This window comes from Ischnura elegans, chromosome 3 (genome assembly GCF_921293095.1).
Source record: "Ischnura elegans chromosome 3, ioIscEleg1.1, whole genome shotgun sequence".
NCBI lineage: Eukaryota > Metazoa > Arthropoda > Insecta > Odonata > Coenagrionidae > Ischnura > Ischnura elegans.
In genome coordinates, this window is record NC_060248.1 from 6382031 (window position 1) to 6397851 (window position 15821).

General features: G+C 38.9%; 1 protein-coding gene across 3 annotated transcripts in view; it reads left to right on the forward strand.

The window, feature by feature from the left end:
- Window positions 1-15821, forward strand: part of LOC124155386 (exportin-7) — a 75512-nt gene that overhangs the window by 19767 nt on the left and 39924 nt on the right. For all 3 annotated transcript variants that reach the window (XM_046529158.1, XM_046529161.1, XM_046529160.1), the window contains exons 5-10: window positions 731-931; window positions 6320-6439; window positions 7121-7267; window positions 8033-8205; window positions 9546-9745; window positions 13230-13335. In XM_046529158.1, the coding sequence (XP_046385114.1) occupies window positions 731-931; window positions 6320-6439; window positions 7121-7267; window positions 8033-8205; window positions 9546-9745; window positions 13230-13335 (947 nt within the window). The remainder of the gene's footprint in view (window positions 1-730; window positions 932-6319; window positions 6440-7120; window positions 7268-8032; window positions 8206-9545; window positions 9746-13229; window positions 13336-15821) is intronic.

Below are 15821 nucleotides of genomic sequence, written 5' to 3' on the forward strand. Positions count from 1 at the left end.
ATATCTCTTAGGGTGGTGTTAATGTGTTTTCAAAACATGAGTGAATAGAGGGTGTCAGCCTCAGACCCTTGAAAACCTTAAAATCCAGTTATTATTCTTGACCTCACAGAACTGGGAAATATCCATGAATTATTTGCTAATTTGTGGTCTCACGCATGAATTTTAATGATCATCATTATTGAGACTATTTCTTCTCTAAGAATTTATGACATAATTTTAGGAGAACAAAATTTAACTGAGCCTTCTTCTCGCTTGTCCTCTTCAAACTCCAGTATAAAACGTAATGCCAATGAAACTATCTGTTATTTCTTTGCTCTGCAACTTATTCCTTTTATTGTTATTTTCAATTACTTAGTTATTACTTTATTTCTATGTTTTACAAATATAGATTTGAAAAATAATATCCTACATAAAACTTGTGAAAAATCTCTTTGTTCATGTTTAAATCGCGACAGTGTAACCTGGAAAATTATAAATCTTTAGAAGTCATGCAACTGTGCTTGAGTTTTATATTTTGTCTCTTCAGCCTTAGTGATGTTTGTGAAATATTTAAGTTTTAGCAAGAATAGAGCCATGCCTTGAGTTTAGTATTTCATTTTTATATATTTGAACTCTGTTTTTAGTTTTTCTCCTACTTAGTGTCTAATGAATTTTCATACCCTATGAGGGTGTGATTTGCCTTGAGATTTGGCCAATGGCTCTGTGTTGATTCAATGTCTGCATTTCTCAGCATGGACTGATGAAGCAGTTGCTGAAGCTCGCCAACAACTGCCTGACTTTTGACTTCATCGGCACGTCTACCGATGAATCATCGGATGACCTTGGCACTGTGCAGATTCCTACCAGCTGGAGGCCAGCATTCCTCGACTTCACCACGCTGAAGCTATTCTTTGACCTCTACCACTCACTGCCAAATTCCTTGTCGCACTTGGTAAGTGCCTGTCACTGAAAGCGTTTCTCCTCCTCCTCCTCAAAGGGTGTTTGTCTGCATTGATGACAAGAGAGCCCCTGGGGCGTTCTAGCCCTCCCAAGGCGGCTGCCTCAGTTGTATGAACAACAACCCTTCACTCCATCCACCTCCACTTTGTTTTCCCACAGGTACACTTCCATTTTAATGAGATAGACGGGGTTCACACTCCGCCGTGAAAACCTTAAAACCGTGAATAAGCCGTGAATTTCATTTACCGAGAAAAAACCCGGAAGAAGCTGTGAATTTTGTCGTAATACCTTGAAAATCTCTCAAACTTGATTTTAGAACTACGAATGACGGATCAAAAGAAAAATCGATACGTCGGTCATATTTTAAGGCAGAGTCACAAGCAGATACTGCACACGTGTATTCGAAGCATTGCACCTGCATTCGTGTATTCCGCTCGTTTATCTGCACACGTGTATTCAAAGCGAATTATTATTGGTTCATGTGCCATGACAACACATTAACCTTAAGCCTGTGATTGGAAGACATTAAAAATCAGGCACTTTTACACTTCCCTGCCACCATTCTGCTCTCTCCATTTTCCCACTCACACCCTTTAGCCGGACCTGAATTTTGCTAACTATGGGCGTCATCATGAGAGATAGCACTGTCATTGCTGTGTTTGCATGCAAGGCATCTGTCGCCTTTGTTACATTTTTAGTTAACGTTCAGCCAATGATTGTTACGTGATCAATATTTCTGCCTAAAATGCCTTATCTGCAAACCGTGAATTTGATGACATTTAAACCATGAAAACCTGGAAAAAACAGTGATTTTTATATTTTAGTTAGAGTAGGAACCCTGATAGAATCCATGCATGGAAATATAATCGTATGTGTCTGATTATAGTCCCCCGATGTTTCCCAAAATATGTGAGAGAAAACTAATTAGAGGGGGAGGCTATATTTGAGCGAAAGTTACGTGACTAATCAGGCAACCTTGACATCACCGTCGTGTTGACATTATCTGTTATTCTGTAGTTGCCTAAGTCTATTTATGCTGTTTTTTATGTAAATTGGAAACCTATGTCTTTTCTGTGATGTTTGATTTGTAACCCACAGATTTAGAAGGAACAATTGCTAGGATTGAATGTGTGCAGGTTGCAATCTTGACGATATTTTGACGATGACACTAGAAATTAAAACAATTAAGTTTTTGATCATGTTGGGCTATTATTACCAATTTATGTAAATTTTCTCCGTAGAGAAAGCATTTCTTACGCAATTTAATTGGCGATGCTAGCTTTATCATGAGTCCTATTAATTTCAACGGCTGTATAAATAAGGATTGGCATAATCCCAGACAAAAACTCAAGGTAGTGGAAGCATGAAGTACCTAATTGTTACTGTATGTGACATTTATGAAGAATGCAGTGGAAAAATGACGACTTAGATTATCCGAAAACCTATCTTCATCGGGGAAAAGGTACGAGGGGATATTTTTTTCTGCTTAATTGAAGTTATAACTTAAAGCTTTTGGAATTACATTAAAGGAAGCACAGTGTCAGTACAGTCATGATTTCACAATGATACCACAGAAGCCCGAAGCAGTTGTACGGAGACAATTGAAAAACAAGTGCTCTACCTTGTCTCATATCAAAATCAAACCTTTGAAAGAAGAAAATCTTTTAGTATTTTCTGTTTTATAGGTATCAGTTCAGTGAAAACCTTAGAGTTGGTTGCATAACTTTTTTTTGGTCACCTGTAAATTGTAAGTAACACATTTTTACAGCAATGTAATGCATATTTGAGTATGAGGATGAAATTTCTTAACTGCGACCTGTGGTTTGAGGTTGAGATAAATCATACAAAAAATAATAATAACGTTGTAATAATAACAAGATTATAATGCAAATGCTTAAAAAATAATAATAGCAAGACAGCATTAGATAATTTGGTATTGGAAAAAGAATTATACATCCATGGTTTCACGGTAGATGCAGCTTATCAGAAGTTCTGTAGTACAGTGAAACCTGCCTTTAGCGGAACCTGAGTTAGGCGGAAACCTGTCTTATCCGGAAAATTTTGTTGGTCCTGGCGGTCACAATAGGGTTTTACGTGCATTGGTGCCCTCTGTTAAACGGAAACTGTCAAACGCGGAAACGGAATCGATTTCCGGGCACGTGTTTCTTGGTTAAGCGGAATTGCAAAAAAAAAATCCATGGACAATTTTTACCGTAAGGAAATAAAATACTAAAAATGCTTTGTAAAGCCATCTCCATAGAAAATAATCCAACGGAACCAGCTAAATGCGTCGCACGTTCACCATGGTCTACGTCATTATTGACTGACATCACGTCGCAGGAGGGACTTATGACAATATTGCATCAACCTTGACCACAGCACTTCCGCGTCTCCCTAAACCTAATGTTAATCCTCCTCCAGTGCCTTATGTCCCTCGTCCCTAATGTAAAGTGCAGTGCGTTTCGTTTCACGTACATTGTATCAAATGCTCAACAATACTCCACCCCTCTTCCCTCCTGCTATCTCCTTTCTTAACCAATCCGCCAAACCATTTTTGCAGCAGATACAAGTGAAGTTGAAGTGTGGAAAGACTCAAGTTTACGAATCAATTAAGAAGAAGGACGAAATTAAGAAAGAATTTGAAAGTGGTAGGTTCTAAGAAACATATTTCTTCTTTTCCCATGCCACAATAGTTTGCAAAACGACACACCATAAAATAATTGTTGTTTCCGTCGATTATTTTAGGCCTTAGTTTACATTCAAAGAGGAAAACGCCTCTCTGCGAATATGAAGAAATAAACGATTTAGTTTGGGAATGGTTTGTGCGGGCAAGATCGAGGAATATTCCAATGTCAGGTCCAATAGTCCAAGAAAAGGTCAAGGAAGTCGCAGTTTCTTTAGGAAAATTGGATTTTAAGGCCTCCAATGGATGGTTAGAGAGCTTCAGAGCAAGACACAATGTTGCTTGGAGCAGTGTTGTTGGCGAGTCAAATGACGTTGACATGGAAACCGTGGAGTGGAAATGTAGGGTTCAAGTAAAAATTAAAGATTATCAACCATGTGATATCTACAACGGATATGAAACCGGAATGTATTTTAGGGCTCTGTCGTCTAAATCAATGTGTGTAAAAGGAGACAACTGCAAGAGTTTACATGCATTTCCGAGTTTTATTTATATAAATTAGTGTAAAAATTCAAACAATGATGTTTTATTTACACTAATTCTTTATTCTGTGGGAGGGAAGCACTCAAAGGAGCATTTGACCATTTTCATTTGTGGGAATATGGCAGGGGAGCTCCTAAAGCCTCTTGTCATCCGGAAATCAGCTCGACCACGATTTAAAAACGTTGAAATTGAGAAGCTACCGGTCAAATGGAGTCAGAATAAAAAAGCATGGAACACGGCTTCAATCATGGAAGAGTGGCTTAAAAGTTTCAATGTCGAAATGAGGAGGAAAGATAGGAAAGTCATACTTTTCCTTGACAATGCAACCTGTTACCCTAAAATTCACCTGGCGAATGTGAAGCTAGCCTGGTTTCCGGCAAACACAGCAAGCATCACTTAGCCAATGGATCAGGGAGTAATTAGATCGCTGAATGCACAATATAGGAAGAACATGATGCGATCATTATTAGCTGCAGCAGATACTGCGAATTCAGTATCAGAGGTATAAAAAGTATCAGTGCTGGATGCCATTAATTGGATTAATTTGGCAGTGAAAGATATTAAAACATCAACTGTTAAACAATCTTTCGCCAAAGCTGGAATTCTGCCAGAGCTGATCCCCGAGGAATGTAAAGAAAATAATTTGCATCCTGACATATCACCAATGTAATTGCATATTTACGCATTTACAGGATTATATATATGACCTTTGCTATTCAGGAGCCAATGGTGGATCTAAGCGAATTTGAAGTAAGTAATAAACTGAGATAACATGAGTGCTGAGAGATTTGTGGATTTCGACAACGATCTTCTCACGAGCAATGAAGATGGTTCCTTAACAGCCAATAATAAAGAAGAGGAAATCTGTGATACCGACGAAGAAGTGACCTTAATATGTGAAGAAAATAAAAAATCGTATAGAGAAATGTTGGTCTCGTCAAAAGAATTAGAAGAATGCAGTCTCACCAAAGATTACACTGATTTGTTTAACATCTTGCATGGGGCCATTGGCAACGTAGAAAATTGTATTCTACAGGAAAAAAGTAAAGACAGACAAAAATGACTGATTACTTCAAATAAACTACTTAAAAATAATGCGATGCTGTTCTTTTATAATTTAATTACAATTAATCACTTCATAATCGTCTACGTGTAGAATTTGAGTCAAACCATCCTTTTAGGCAACGCATTCAATGGACGTGATATGACTTTCGCGGTCTTTTTTGAATTGTCAGACCCTGAGTTAAGCGGAATACTGTCTTATCCGGAAAAAAGTGAAGGGCCCGAGAGATTCCGCTTAAGACAGGTTTCACTGTATGTCGTGTAAGCCATCTAGCAACAAATTGCCCAAAATAACGCTGTTCTCACTTTGTGAGATTCTAACACAATAGTTGCCCGTCTCATAGATGCAAACATGTTCTTGGTAGAGGAAAAAGCACAGAAATAGAAAGTGTGTCACCAGTGATCCATTTGCAGTAAAAGCACTATTTCAAATTTTTGAATAATGCGGCAAAATCCCTGTTTAGCGTGTAACTAAGGGTTAATGTGCTCCTATGGGTGACTCTGTGAAGGTACTCTGCTGGCTTGTCTGCCCGTTTTCCCTAAATAAGGAATATTTGTTAGACATGCTCAACATTACATATGACTAGCACAAGTCCCCTTGTTGTTACTCTTAATTATGCTTTTCTCTATGAGAATTTGGGAAAATTTTGGGGCGACTATATTCACTATTATACAGTACTTGTAACACACACAATTCTTCTCTGCCTTGATAATGAGTGTTGAGTGGTTGAATCACTTAAAGTGGCCACTACTAATATGTAATCACTTAAATGTTACTGTGCTGATTATTTTCGTTCCATCCAATGCAAACGAGTTCAAAAAAGTTGCACCTTGCACCATCAAGTGTTCCTTCCAATGGAGGTTGGGTGCACTTATTAACTCGTCTCTTACTTTTTCTGAACTTATTTGAGTTTCTGCTAAATTATGTTTACTTTAAATGGATTTTAGTCATTGATCAAAGACTGATTAAGAACTATCTAACTTTTTAAAACCATTTAACGTGGTTAATGTGTCTGGAATCGTAGTTAAGTTGGTGGCTCCCATTCAATCAAATGGACTAGTAATTCTTTCCTTGTGTTATTTTGATGACTCTTGTTGTTCATTTTTAAATACACACTTAAATGCAAACATTTTTGTCTTTATTGATTTCAGGCACTATCCTGTCTTGTACAAATTGCATCTGTTCGCCGTTCCTTATTCAACAATACTGAAAGAGCCAAGTTTTTGAGTCAATTGGTGTTTGGAGTGAAGCAAATTCTTCAGAACCCTCAGGTAAGTCATTTTTTCTCATTGCCATGAGAGGGGGTACAATCATCCTCTCTCTAAATAACATCCATTCACTCAAGGAACCATGAATATATCCTGGCCTTCACCTTATTTACTCTGAAGGAAGATTTTGTTAATCTACATATGTTGTAGAAGATCTATAATCTGGAATGCATGGGACCAGGGTTGATCCAGAAATAATATTTTTCCTGTGTGTACATCACTTTCTTATCAGAGAGCAATTGAACTTGGTATTCTACTGTTCCATTTATGCAGCGTGTATGGAACAGGTGAAGAAAGATGTGAAAGATCGCTCTGCATGGCATTATTTTAAATACGGTGAAGAATGAAACCCAAAAACTAAAGACCAGCGTAATGAGGTATAATTTTAATGAGTTCATGAAAGAAAACCAACATTGCAAAATTATAAATCTACATGATTTTTAGAAAATAATGAGCCCAAACGTTTCTGGTATCATTGAAGTTTGTTTATCATGTTTATAGTAGTTTAATCAAACCAAATAATAAGCTCATAATTTCAGATTGATGTCATGTTTTGGCTTAATCTTTTCCAAATATTAAGCAGATTAATTGCTAATTTTTTATACTTCCTATTAGTCATGCCTTGTATAGTTGAATGTATGAGAATGTTTGTGATGATCTTTAGGATGGGCTTTTGTTTTGCAGGGTCTAAGTGATGAGAAGACGTATCATGAGTTCTGCCGGCTGCTTGCTCGTCTTAAGTCCAACTACCAGTTGGGAGAACTAGTCATGGTCGAGTGGTACCCGGAAGTTATCCAACTCATAACCAAATTCACTGTGGAGAGTTTACAGGTAATGTATTGGTGCACGTGTGGGTGTGGCTTTTTTATTTTCATCAGATTGTTGATTGCTACCTCTTAAAATGTGCTTCTGGTAGTAGAATCAATATGCTAAAAAGTCAGGTCAATTGTTTGACCTGTAAAGGTTAAATGCTTAAGGGCATTGAATGCAATAGCAATTGTTTTACAAATTTATGAAGCCACATTATTACTTGTGGGAGAATAACTATTTGCTAATTTTATAAGCCAAAATTGACTTTGTTTTCATGTCCAAGCTCCTGTTTTCAAGGATTAAAATAATTTGGCCACAAGCACGGCTGTGGGCTTTCCCCTAATACCGCTTCTGGTGTTTTTTTTCTACTGTCTGTCAGTAAATGCTTCGTCAATCGAGATTTCCATAAAAATGTTTCACTATTTCACTGGTAACTTAATTATCGATGTACAATCTAGGTAAATTATTTGATGGCAGTGGTTTTTTGCATTATTCATGTTGTTGAAGAACGATATGAGGTGGACAATGAGGATGATGCCTGAGTTATCAGCCATGAATGACTCCCTAAAATGAGAATTTTCACAATGACGTTATTGTTTGCAGTTTTTAAATGATGTAATAAGTCTTTTAAACTTTTATAAATTGGGGATAATATAATGCATGACGATAAAAACAGTAAAACCTGTTTACATTGCAACCATGCATTAAATCTAACGATTCGCATGCGCGAAAATCAGGGGATCTAGCCAGAAGCATTGTCACAGTGTTTCATGCTGCTCTTTCCAGATGTGGCAGTTTGCTCCAAACAGTGTTCACTACCTTCTAAGTTTGTGGCAGCGCATGGTTGCATCGGTGCCATATGTCAAAGCCACGGAGCCCCACCTGCTTGAGACTTGCACTCACCAAGTGACCAGCGCATACATCACGTCACGCCTCGAGTCGGTGGCAGTGGTGGTCAGGTAAGTGGAGTGGTGCTACTCATCATTCCCTCTTTCTCAATTGTAATGGTCTGCTCTTTGTCTCACAATTACAATACCCCCACCCAAACCAATTAGGGGGAGCTCATGTAAGAAATATTTGTGGCACAGCCCTGAAGAAGCTGATTTGTGAAATGTATTGTGGGAAGGTTTTCTTAATGAAAAAGCTAGGGAAAGGTGCAACTTTGCTCTTGTCAGGACACACCTGGTATGCATGGCGAGCATATTGGATCTGGCGCTGAAAGATTTTATCTACAAACTAAATTTAATACTGCGGTCCGGCCGCCGAGAGTTGTCCAATGACTTTTAGAAGTGTCTAGTTCGGGGTAGGGGGCAAGGTTGCCAGGTAAGAAAGGGAAACGCCCACCTCACTCGTAAACAAAAGGGTTTTTAGTGAAGAAAGGAGCCAGAAGGGACGATGAGCGCAAAGGACCCAAAGGAAGAATCCTTTGTTTTGGCGATTCGAAGAAAGGGCTTGTTTTGGTGGCTCAGGCTTATTTCGGTGCTTCATATGCATGTGACAACATTGTATGAGTAGGCAAGGGTGTGAGGTGCGTTTGGAGGACAGCGATTGGCTGCAAACGGTGCTGGCGCAAGGTTGTCCTCCCCTCCTTTTGGATTTCCGTCGGACAAATCTCGCCGGCTGGGCCTTAGGGTTATGTGAGCAATTGATCAAAAACTGCCGTAAGCAAACGGAAACCATCAGGGGATCTAGCCAGAGGTTTTGCTCAAATTAGATTAGGAGTCGCTAGAGACTTGGGGGCTAAATACTAAGCTTAGATGGCTTGAGCAAATAAGAATTGATACCTTTCAAAGTGACATGGAGGTTATCAATTTAGAACCTACTTAGTTTTTAGGTTGGGCGGAAAGGATAAAAAAAGAGATATTTTGCCGAATGGATAGTCATAGGAATTTATTTCTCTCCTGAAAAAAAAAGTACTCTGTCAAAGTAAATATGTGGGTGAACTCAGTCAAATATTTTTCAGATTCGCTCAGTTTGTCTTTTTCCTATCGTGGAGAAATTTCACAAATAAGCACTGAAACTGTTCATTTTATCAGTCAAATATCCCTCATTTCCCTTCTTTGGGGTTCGTTCTGGCTGGGGATAAATAAGATAATGGTCAGAGGAAAACTCTAGTGGTGCAGCTAATGGGTGAAAATTGTGTTTTAACGCACGTGTTTGCTGGAGTTGAGTGGTGAGATGGGCGTTTTGTTGGTATCCTGTCTGGGCGGCACTGGGTAGGGTTGATTTGGCATTTCTTGACTTTCTCTCTCAACAATGTACTTCGCTGAATTGCTTTGTTGTCGCTGGCATGCTGCAGGGAGGAGCTGGACGACCCGCTGCAGGACCTCGGGATGGTCCAGCAACAGTTAGAGCAGCTCTCGGTGATTGGGAGGTGTGAGTACAAGAAGACATGTACGCTACTTGTGCAGCTGTTTGACCAAGCGGCGAGGGCGTACCAGGAGCTGCTCAACGCGCCTCAGCCCAACTCTCAAAGGATAGAGCTCACCATACAAGAAGGTAGCACATACCATTCATTTTGAATTGCATCATCATTTTGTGGTGCTATCATTTTTCATTTCAAATGTCACCCTGTAAGTAAGTGGTGCCTGCCAGCCAATCTATCGGCCCAAGAGGTTATGTGCAAAGAATGTCACGGGCCAATATATCGGCTGAGTGTTTAAAAATTTGTTTTTATTAAATATTTTTCCAAGCGGTGGGTGAAATTTTTATCAATGGTATTCAAATTAGCAGTTAGCAATAAAAATATTTGTTTCAATTCAGTCATATTGAAATTCTTATAAAATTTTAAGGAAAATCACATAAAAATCATTGGCTGTACGAAGAAAAGGAAAGGATTGCAATGGAAGAAATGGCTTCTCAGGGAGAATGGTGATGATTTTGCAATTTGCTAGTTATTTGCCAGTGGAGGTTTCTCGTAGCCACTGCCTCAAGAAAGTATGTCTCTTAAGATTGGTTATTGGTTTATTAATGCAAATAAATGAAAGCCCTGGTACTTGATTTTATGTATATGAGCATGAGCGATTCCATTAATCAAAACTTGAGCCTTTCACGTATTCTTTAAAAAAACAGCAATTTAATGACACAGTAATTACAATGTTATAAAAAGTGAGAATTGTGTTTGATTTCCCTCTCCTTCAAGAACTATGGAAAATACTTTATTTAAACTCCATTATTAGTCCTTTTTCATTACAAAAACCGCTTTTATTCCCGATAGTGCAAGATTAGGATGTAAGGAGTAATTACTCAAGAAATGTACTTTGACAAGCCGGTGGTGTACCTTTGCGGAGACACCGGCTAGTGAAGTGCTTTATTTCCACTCTTGGGAAAAATCATTTGCTTTGGCCTTAATTGGAATCAGGACTTCCTGAATATGAAGATACGTCTCTTTCGGGTAATACACCGCGTGGGTCCACCGGGTGGGTGGACCCACGCGGTGTATTACCCGAAAGAGACGTATCTTCATACTCATCGACCCGCGGAAGCCTGCATAAGGAACTTCCTGAATATGTGTCGAGTGTTCTATCCCTTGAACTACCTAGTCATCATCTTCCTCTAGTGTGTTTTGTTGGTGTAAGACGACAGGATGGTTCATAATGCCAGATATTTTGTGCCACTGGGAAGCATGTACCGTACTAGCACGTGTAAGAGGCGCACCTTTTTTTTCCCAGAAATTGCTGCCGAAAATGAGGGTGCACCTCTTACACAAACTTCTTATCTTCCCCCCCTCCCCTTCACCGGTCGCAAGTCTAAGGGGAACTGAGTGGCCTTGGTTTTTAGCATGAGTCAGTCATCTGAAACCCTGGGTCAAAAACAAGCGGCAGGCAGGGGAGTTTCTCCCTTAGTGTTGTATTTTTAAAATGCTCCTGTTTGCTTTTCTTGTAAGCATCGCGCTGTCATGTCGGTACCCCAGAGGTGAACATGGAAAAGATCTCGTGGGGTTTTTCGCTCTGGAAGGCGTGCTAAATTTGCTGCTATGAGTGGGTATCCTGCGGCATTTATACTGCATATAGTAGACCTGATTTTTCAAAAATCATCTTCAGACGTTAATATGAGGATTTTTGCAACTGAAAATTATATTGGTGTCAAAACCTGCGGTTTAAAAAATTCGAACGTGTGTGTTCATTGTTGGACTAAATGGTGGATAGAAGAAATCGGAAATGATTATAAGTGAAGAGCACTGAAGGAGTGGTCGAGGGGAAGGAGCGTGCTCCTTCCCCTCCGTATTTGAAGCTACGAGGCTATGGGCGAAGGAGCAAGGGAAGAACACGTCCGATCTTGCTTGTAACGTCGTTGCCTTCAAAGCGAAGGGGCGAAGGTGCAATGTGATATATGCGTTGCCTGAAGTTTCCAGTCCGTCTCGTCTTGTTTGAATGCGCTTATGCTATGCTTGTTTCTTCCGAAATTGTGCTGTCTGGACTATGTTGAATATTAGTAGCCTTGTTTAACTATAAATCTTTGTGTCAATCATTTAGAGCTTAAAAAACTTAAATGCTGTCTGTCTGCTATACGTCGCGTTAGGTCTCATTCTTTTTAGAACCTCGTGCGTGTCACATAATTGCTGAAAGATATCGAGATATCTTCGAGCTCAGTAGGTGACTCACCTAGCATTTGGCCTCCAGAAACTAGGAGAATTGAACCTGAGTGAGACTGAAAAAGGTCAGTTGGTGAGATGGGGTAGGGATGAAACACGTTTCCATTGTTCCCCTGTAACTTGATATTTTCCTCTGGGGTCTCGGAAAGGGAAAAAAACGGCAGAGGCATTGGCTGATGGAGGGCCGAGTGTAGTTCCGTTAAATCTACGACGTGGTTATTATCCTACGGTGCTGAGATTGCCCCGATTGTTGTCCAATCTCTTGGGAAGGTTCATGCTATGTGCCTGTCGTGTTTTGCCTTAAAAATTTCCACGGCTCCAATTCTATTGCAATACTCCTGCGAGAGCTTTTAAACAAAATTGTTCGTGAGTAGGACTAGCATCGTAGAGCAACGGCGTATGCGAAGAGAGGATCGGAACTCTTTCTACTTCCTCTTATGCCGCTATTACTGCCGCAGTTATAAAAAATTTCACTTTCAATTAGCATTGAAAGAGGAAATTTCGATAATTGTCGAAATTCCAGGCATACGTCTGCAACACTGCATTATAGGATAAAAAAATGCCGCCAATGTTTTTTTTTCTTTATAGCTTCGACGCTCAAAATAGGGGTGCACCTCTTACACACGCTTATGTGGTAATTATCAGCCATTAACTTACATCAATTCTGGACTAGAAAGTGGTGCATTCAAACTTATGGCTTTAACTTATGGCTTGGCTGAGGAAACCATCTTGTGCTCTATTATGTCAAAATAATTCCACAGGGGAATAAGATGAGTTGGTAGTTTGAGAAGTGGTGGAACATCTTGCGTGAATTCAGGAGATCTGGATTCGAATCCTAATCAGGGCACGTGATTTGGCCTGTGAGTGGAAGTTGAGGTTGGGTGAAAGGCTCTTGTGCATTTGTGGATGAATAAGAGTTGCGAATTGGGAGGCAAAACATCTCCAACTGTACATGCTGAAGTGCTAATGCCTAAGGACCACTCCCAACAATGGAGTTGACAGCAGGAGTGGCAAGCGAGCACTTTTCCATGCATATGCAATGAACCCGTTGTAATCCAAATTCAGTGTTATGGCCATCCAAAAGAAATGGAGGAGGAGGATCTCTTGTGTTTGTCATTTTTGGCGAGAGAAGACTTTTCCTCTCTGAGAATATATCACAGAGATACATTGTCAAATTTTCGATAGAACTTGAGCATAAGAGATTGTCCAATGAGACTGTGGTTAAGGGTTTTTGTGCCATAAAAAATATACCTGGGTTACAAGAAAAGCATGCTGTGAAACCAAGTATTATTATGCTAAACAAATTAAGGTGCTGTCTTTTGAGCAGGGAGCTGTTTGCTGTACAATTTTCTGATTTGTTCATTACGGCAATGTGAATTTTGCTTGCAGGGAGGCTAACATGGTTAGTTTACATAATTGGCACTGCGATTGGTGGCAGGGTGTCCTTCAACAATAATGATGAGCATGATGCAATGGATGGAGAACTGGTGTGTCGGTGAGTGGTAATTCATGTATGAAGTTAATTTCAATGTCTTTGAAATGGTAGTCTCAGCATGGTGACATGTCTTGCCAGCTACGCAGTTGATTGTCTTCTCTTAAGCTTAACATTGTCTTTGACTGGGAAAGATGCATTATTTATGCCTCTGGAAATGTGTTAATTTAATTTTTAACAATGTTACTTGTTGTTTTAGGCAAATTAAGATTCTTGAAGAGAATTGCTTAAATTTATTATGTTTTCTTACCTCCTCCAAATTTATGGGCATTGAATATTTTACCACAATGAAAACTACTCTGAATAGTTGGTTGTTTCAGGCATAACTTAATGAAATCTATTTAACATAGTGAAAAGTAAAGAAAACTTAGTAATTCCACGTACCGTATATCTCCGAATATAGTCCCCCTCTGAATATAGTCCCCCTCTGAATATAGTCCCCCCCCCAAAATTGAGACCTCGGTTTTGGGAAAAATTTTAAAATGCAAAGGAAGGCAATTTTTCTGTGGTTAGCAAGTTAAGATTCTAGAGTCGATAAAAACTATTATTTTCTGTGAAGATTAAGAACAAATCTGTTCACATATTTTCCATCACAACAAAATAACTATACCTAAAACATGTTGTGATCCATTGCATGTATCAGTAATTTATAGTTCCTTAACCAGATGTAATGAAGAAATGAGAAAATGTTTTAAGTATCCAAGGTTATTGTATTTTTTAAACATTCACAAATTATTAATATTTTTGATTTCGAAATGACTACAAACAATGTCAATATATAAGCTTTAACTTAAATCCCATAAACAGTATTGAATTTGGCCCTGAAACTTCCTTAGATCCAGTGTAACACACCCATCAAGTCATCACAAATCCAAGTGACCTGAAGAATTTAGGAAATCTAAATAAAATTGTGTTAAATAAATTATAAACATTATAAAAATATTGCCATCAAATGCCTGCTAAGCAAAATAATTTAACTACAGGACTTACAAATATCAAAGTAATAAAATTTAGAAATAAACTTTTTCCAACAAACATTAAAACCGAAAAAAATATTATATCAATTTTCAATGCCTCGTCGCGAATCATTGCATAAGTTACACAAAGAGCTTCTGCTCTGCATTTGCGCACAAATTCGATGATATTTTCCTCTAATTCTTTGAATCTGCCGCATCGAGACCCCCGAAATGACTTCCGCGATGTATTAGCACTTTGCAAGCGCTGTGAATACTATGATTTACGGCGTATTCTGCAACGGCTATTTTTAAATTGGCATCGAAACTCCGTCTTTGATGGCCTCTAATCTGCCGCAGGATTGATCCTCATCTTTCTACTTGATCCATCACCTCACTGTTGAACGTAAAATTATTTTTAATAAAGAAAATATCGCGGAAATAATTGCGAAACGTTATGTGACGTAATTTATCGATCCTACTTACCCTGGCGAATTGAATATATTCCTCAATAAATTGATCACACTTTCAATGCTGAGTGGCTGGATTTCGATCAAATGCAGTAATGCCGGCGCTTCTGGTTTAAAGTCGTCGATTATTGCGCCTTTTCAGAAACAAATGCATCACCTATTGCGCATTCTTGTTCTGTGAAAGCGGTAAAGGCAGTGGTTGTAAACACGAACCGCACGGACGTATAGTAGCTACGGACGCAATGAAATGCTAAATCGTCACGAAAGGTTCACTTTATCTGTTTATTTTTTGCAATTATTTAAATCGTGTAACTATTAAATGAGCGACGGGTACATATACTATTGATTCAATTCCAGTGTTCGATTGATGTAATGATAGTGTGTGTTTAGTTTTCATTTTAATTATTTACTGTTTTGCGTCATTAAGTGATCAGTGTCGATTGAATTATTCTAACAATACTTTTCCAAGAAAAATTAACGGCTACCCGATGGATTCCATGAAAACGCATATTCGATATGCTATTTGAATCGGAAGAATCGTATCTTTACAACATTTGTGGTAAAAATTGTCTAAATTTCCGGTAAAACGTGGCAGTATTTACTAATATCTCCGATTATAATCCTCATAAATATACTCAAATAGAAAGACTACGAGAACATTAGCCATTATGCCGTTATTTATAACTTTATGGTCACCTTTAGTATGCTAAACTGGATTACACTCGATTATAGTCCCCCCCCCTTACTTTTCCGCGGCCATTTTTGGAAAAAAAGGGGGGACTATATTCGGAGATATACGGTAAATATAGTTGTTGAACCTTCAGTCATACTGTAAAAATAAAAAGACTGGGGAAAGAGTTCAGATGAATGGACTGTATTTCTAGGGGGTCAAATACAATACATGTGCAAGAGACCTGTCCTCGCGCAATGCATTTGTGCTCGCTCCCCTCTCCTCGGTCCATCTCCTCTCTGCCCCCTGGCACTCCCCCCTCCGTCTCTCACTGAACTCACACCCACTCCTGGGGTGCGCTGTGGCTCTACTTGAAGGCGATGATTCTCTCACAAA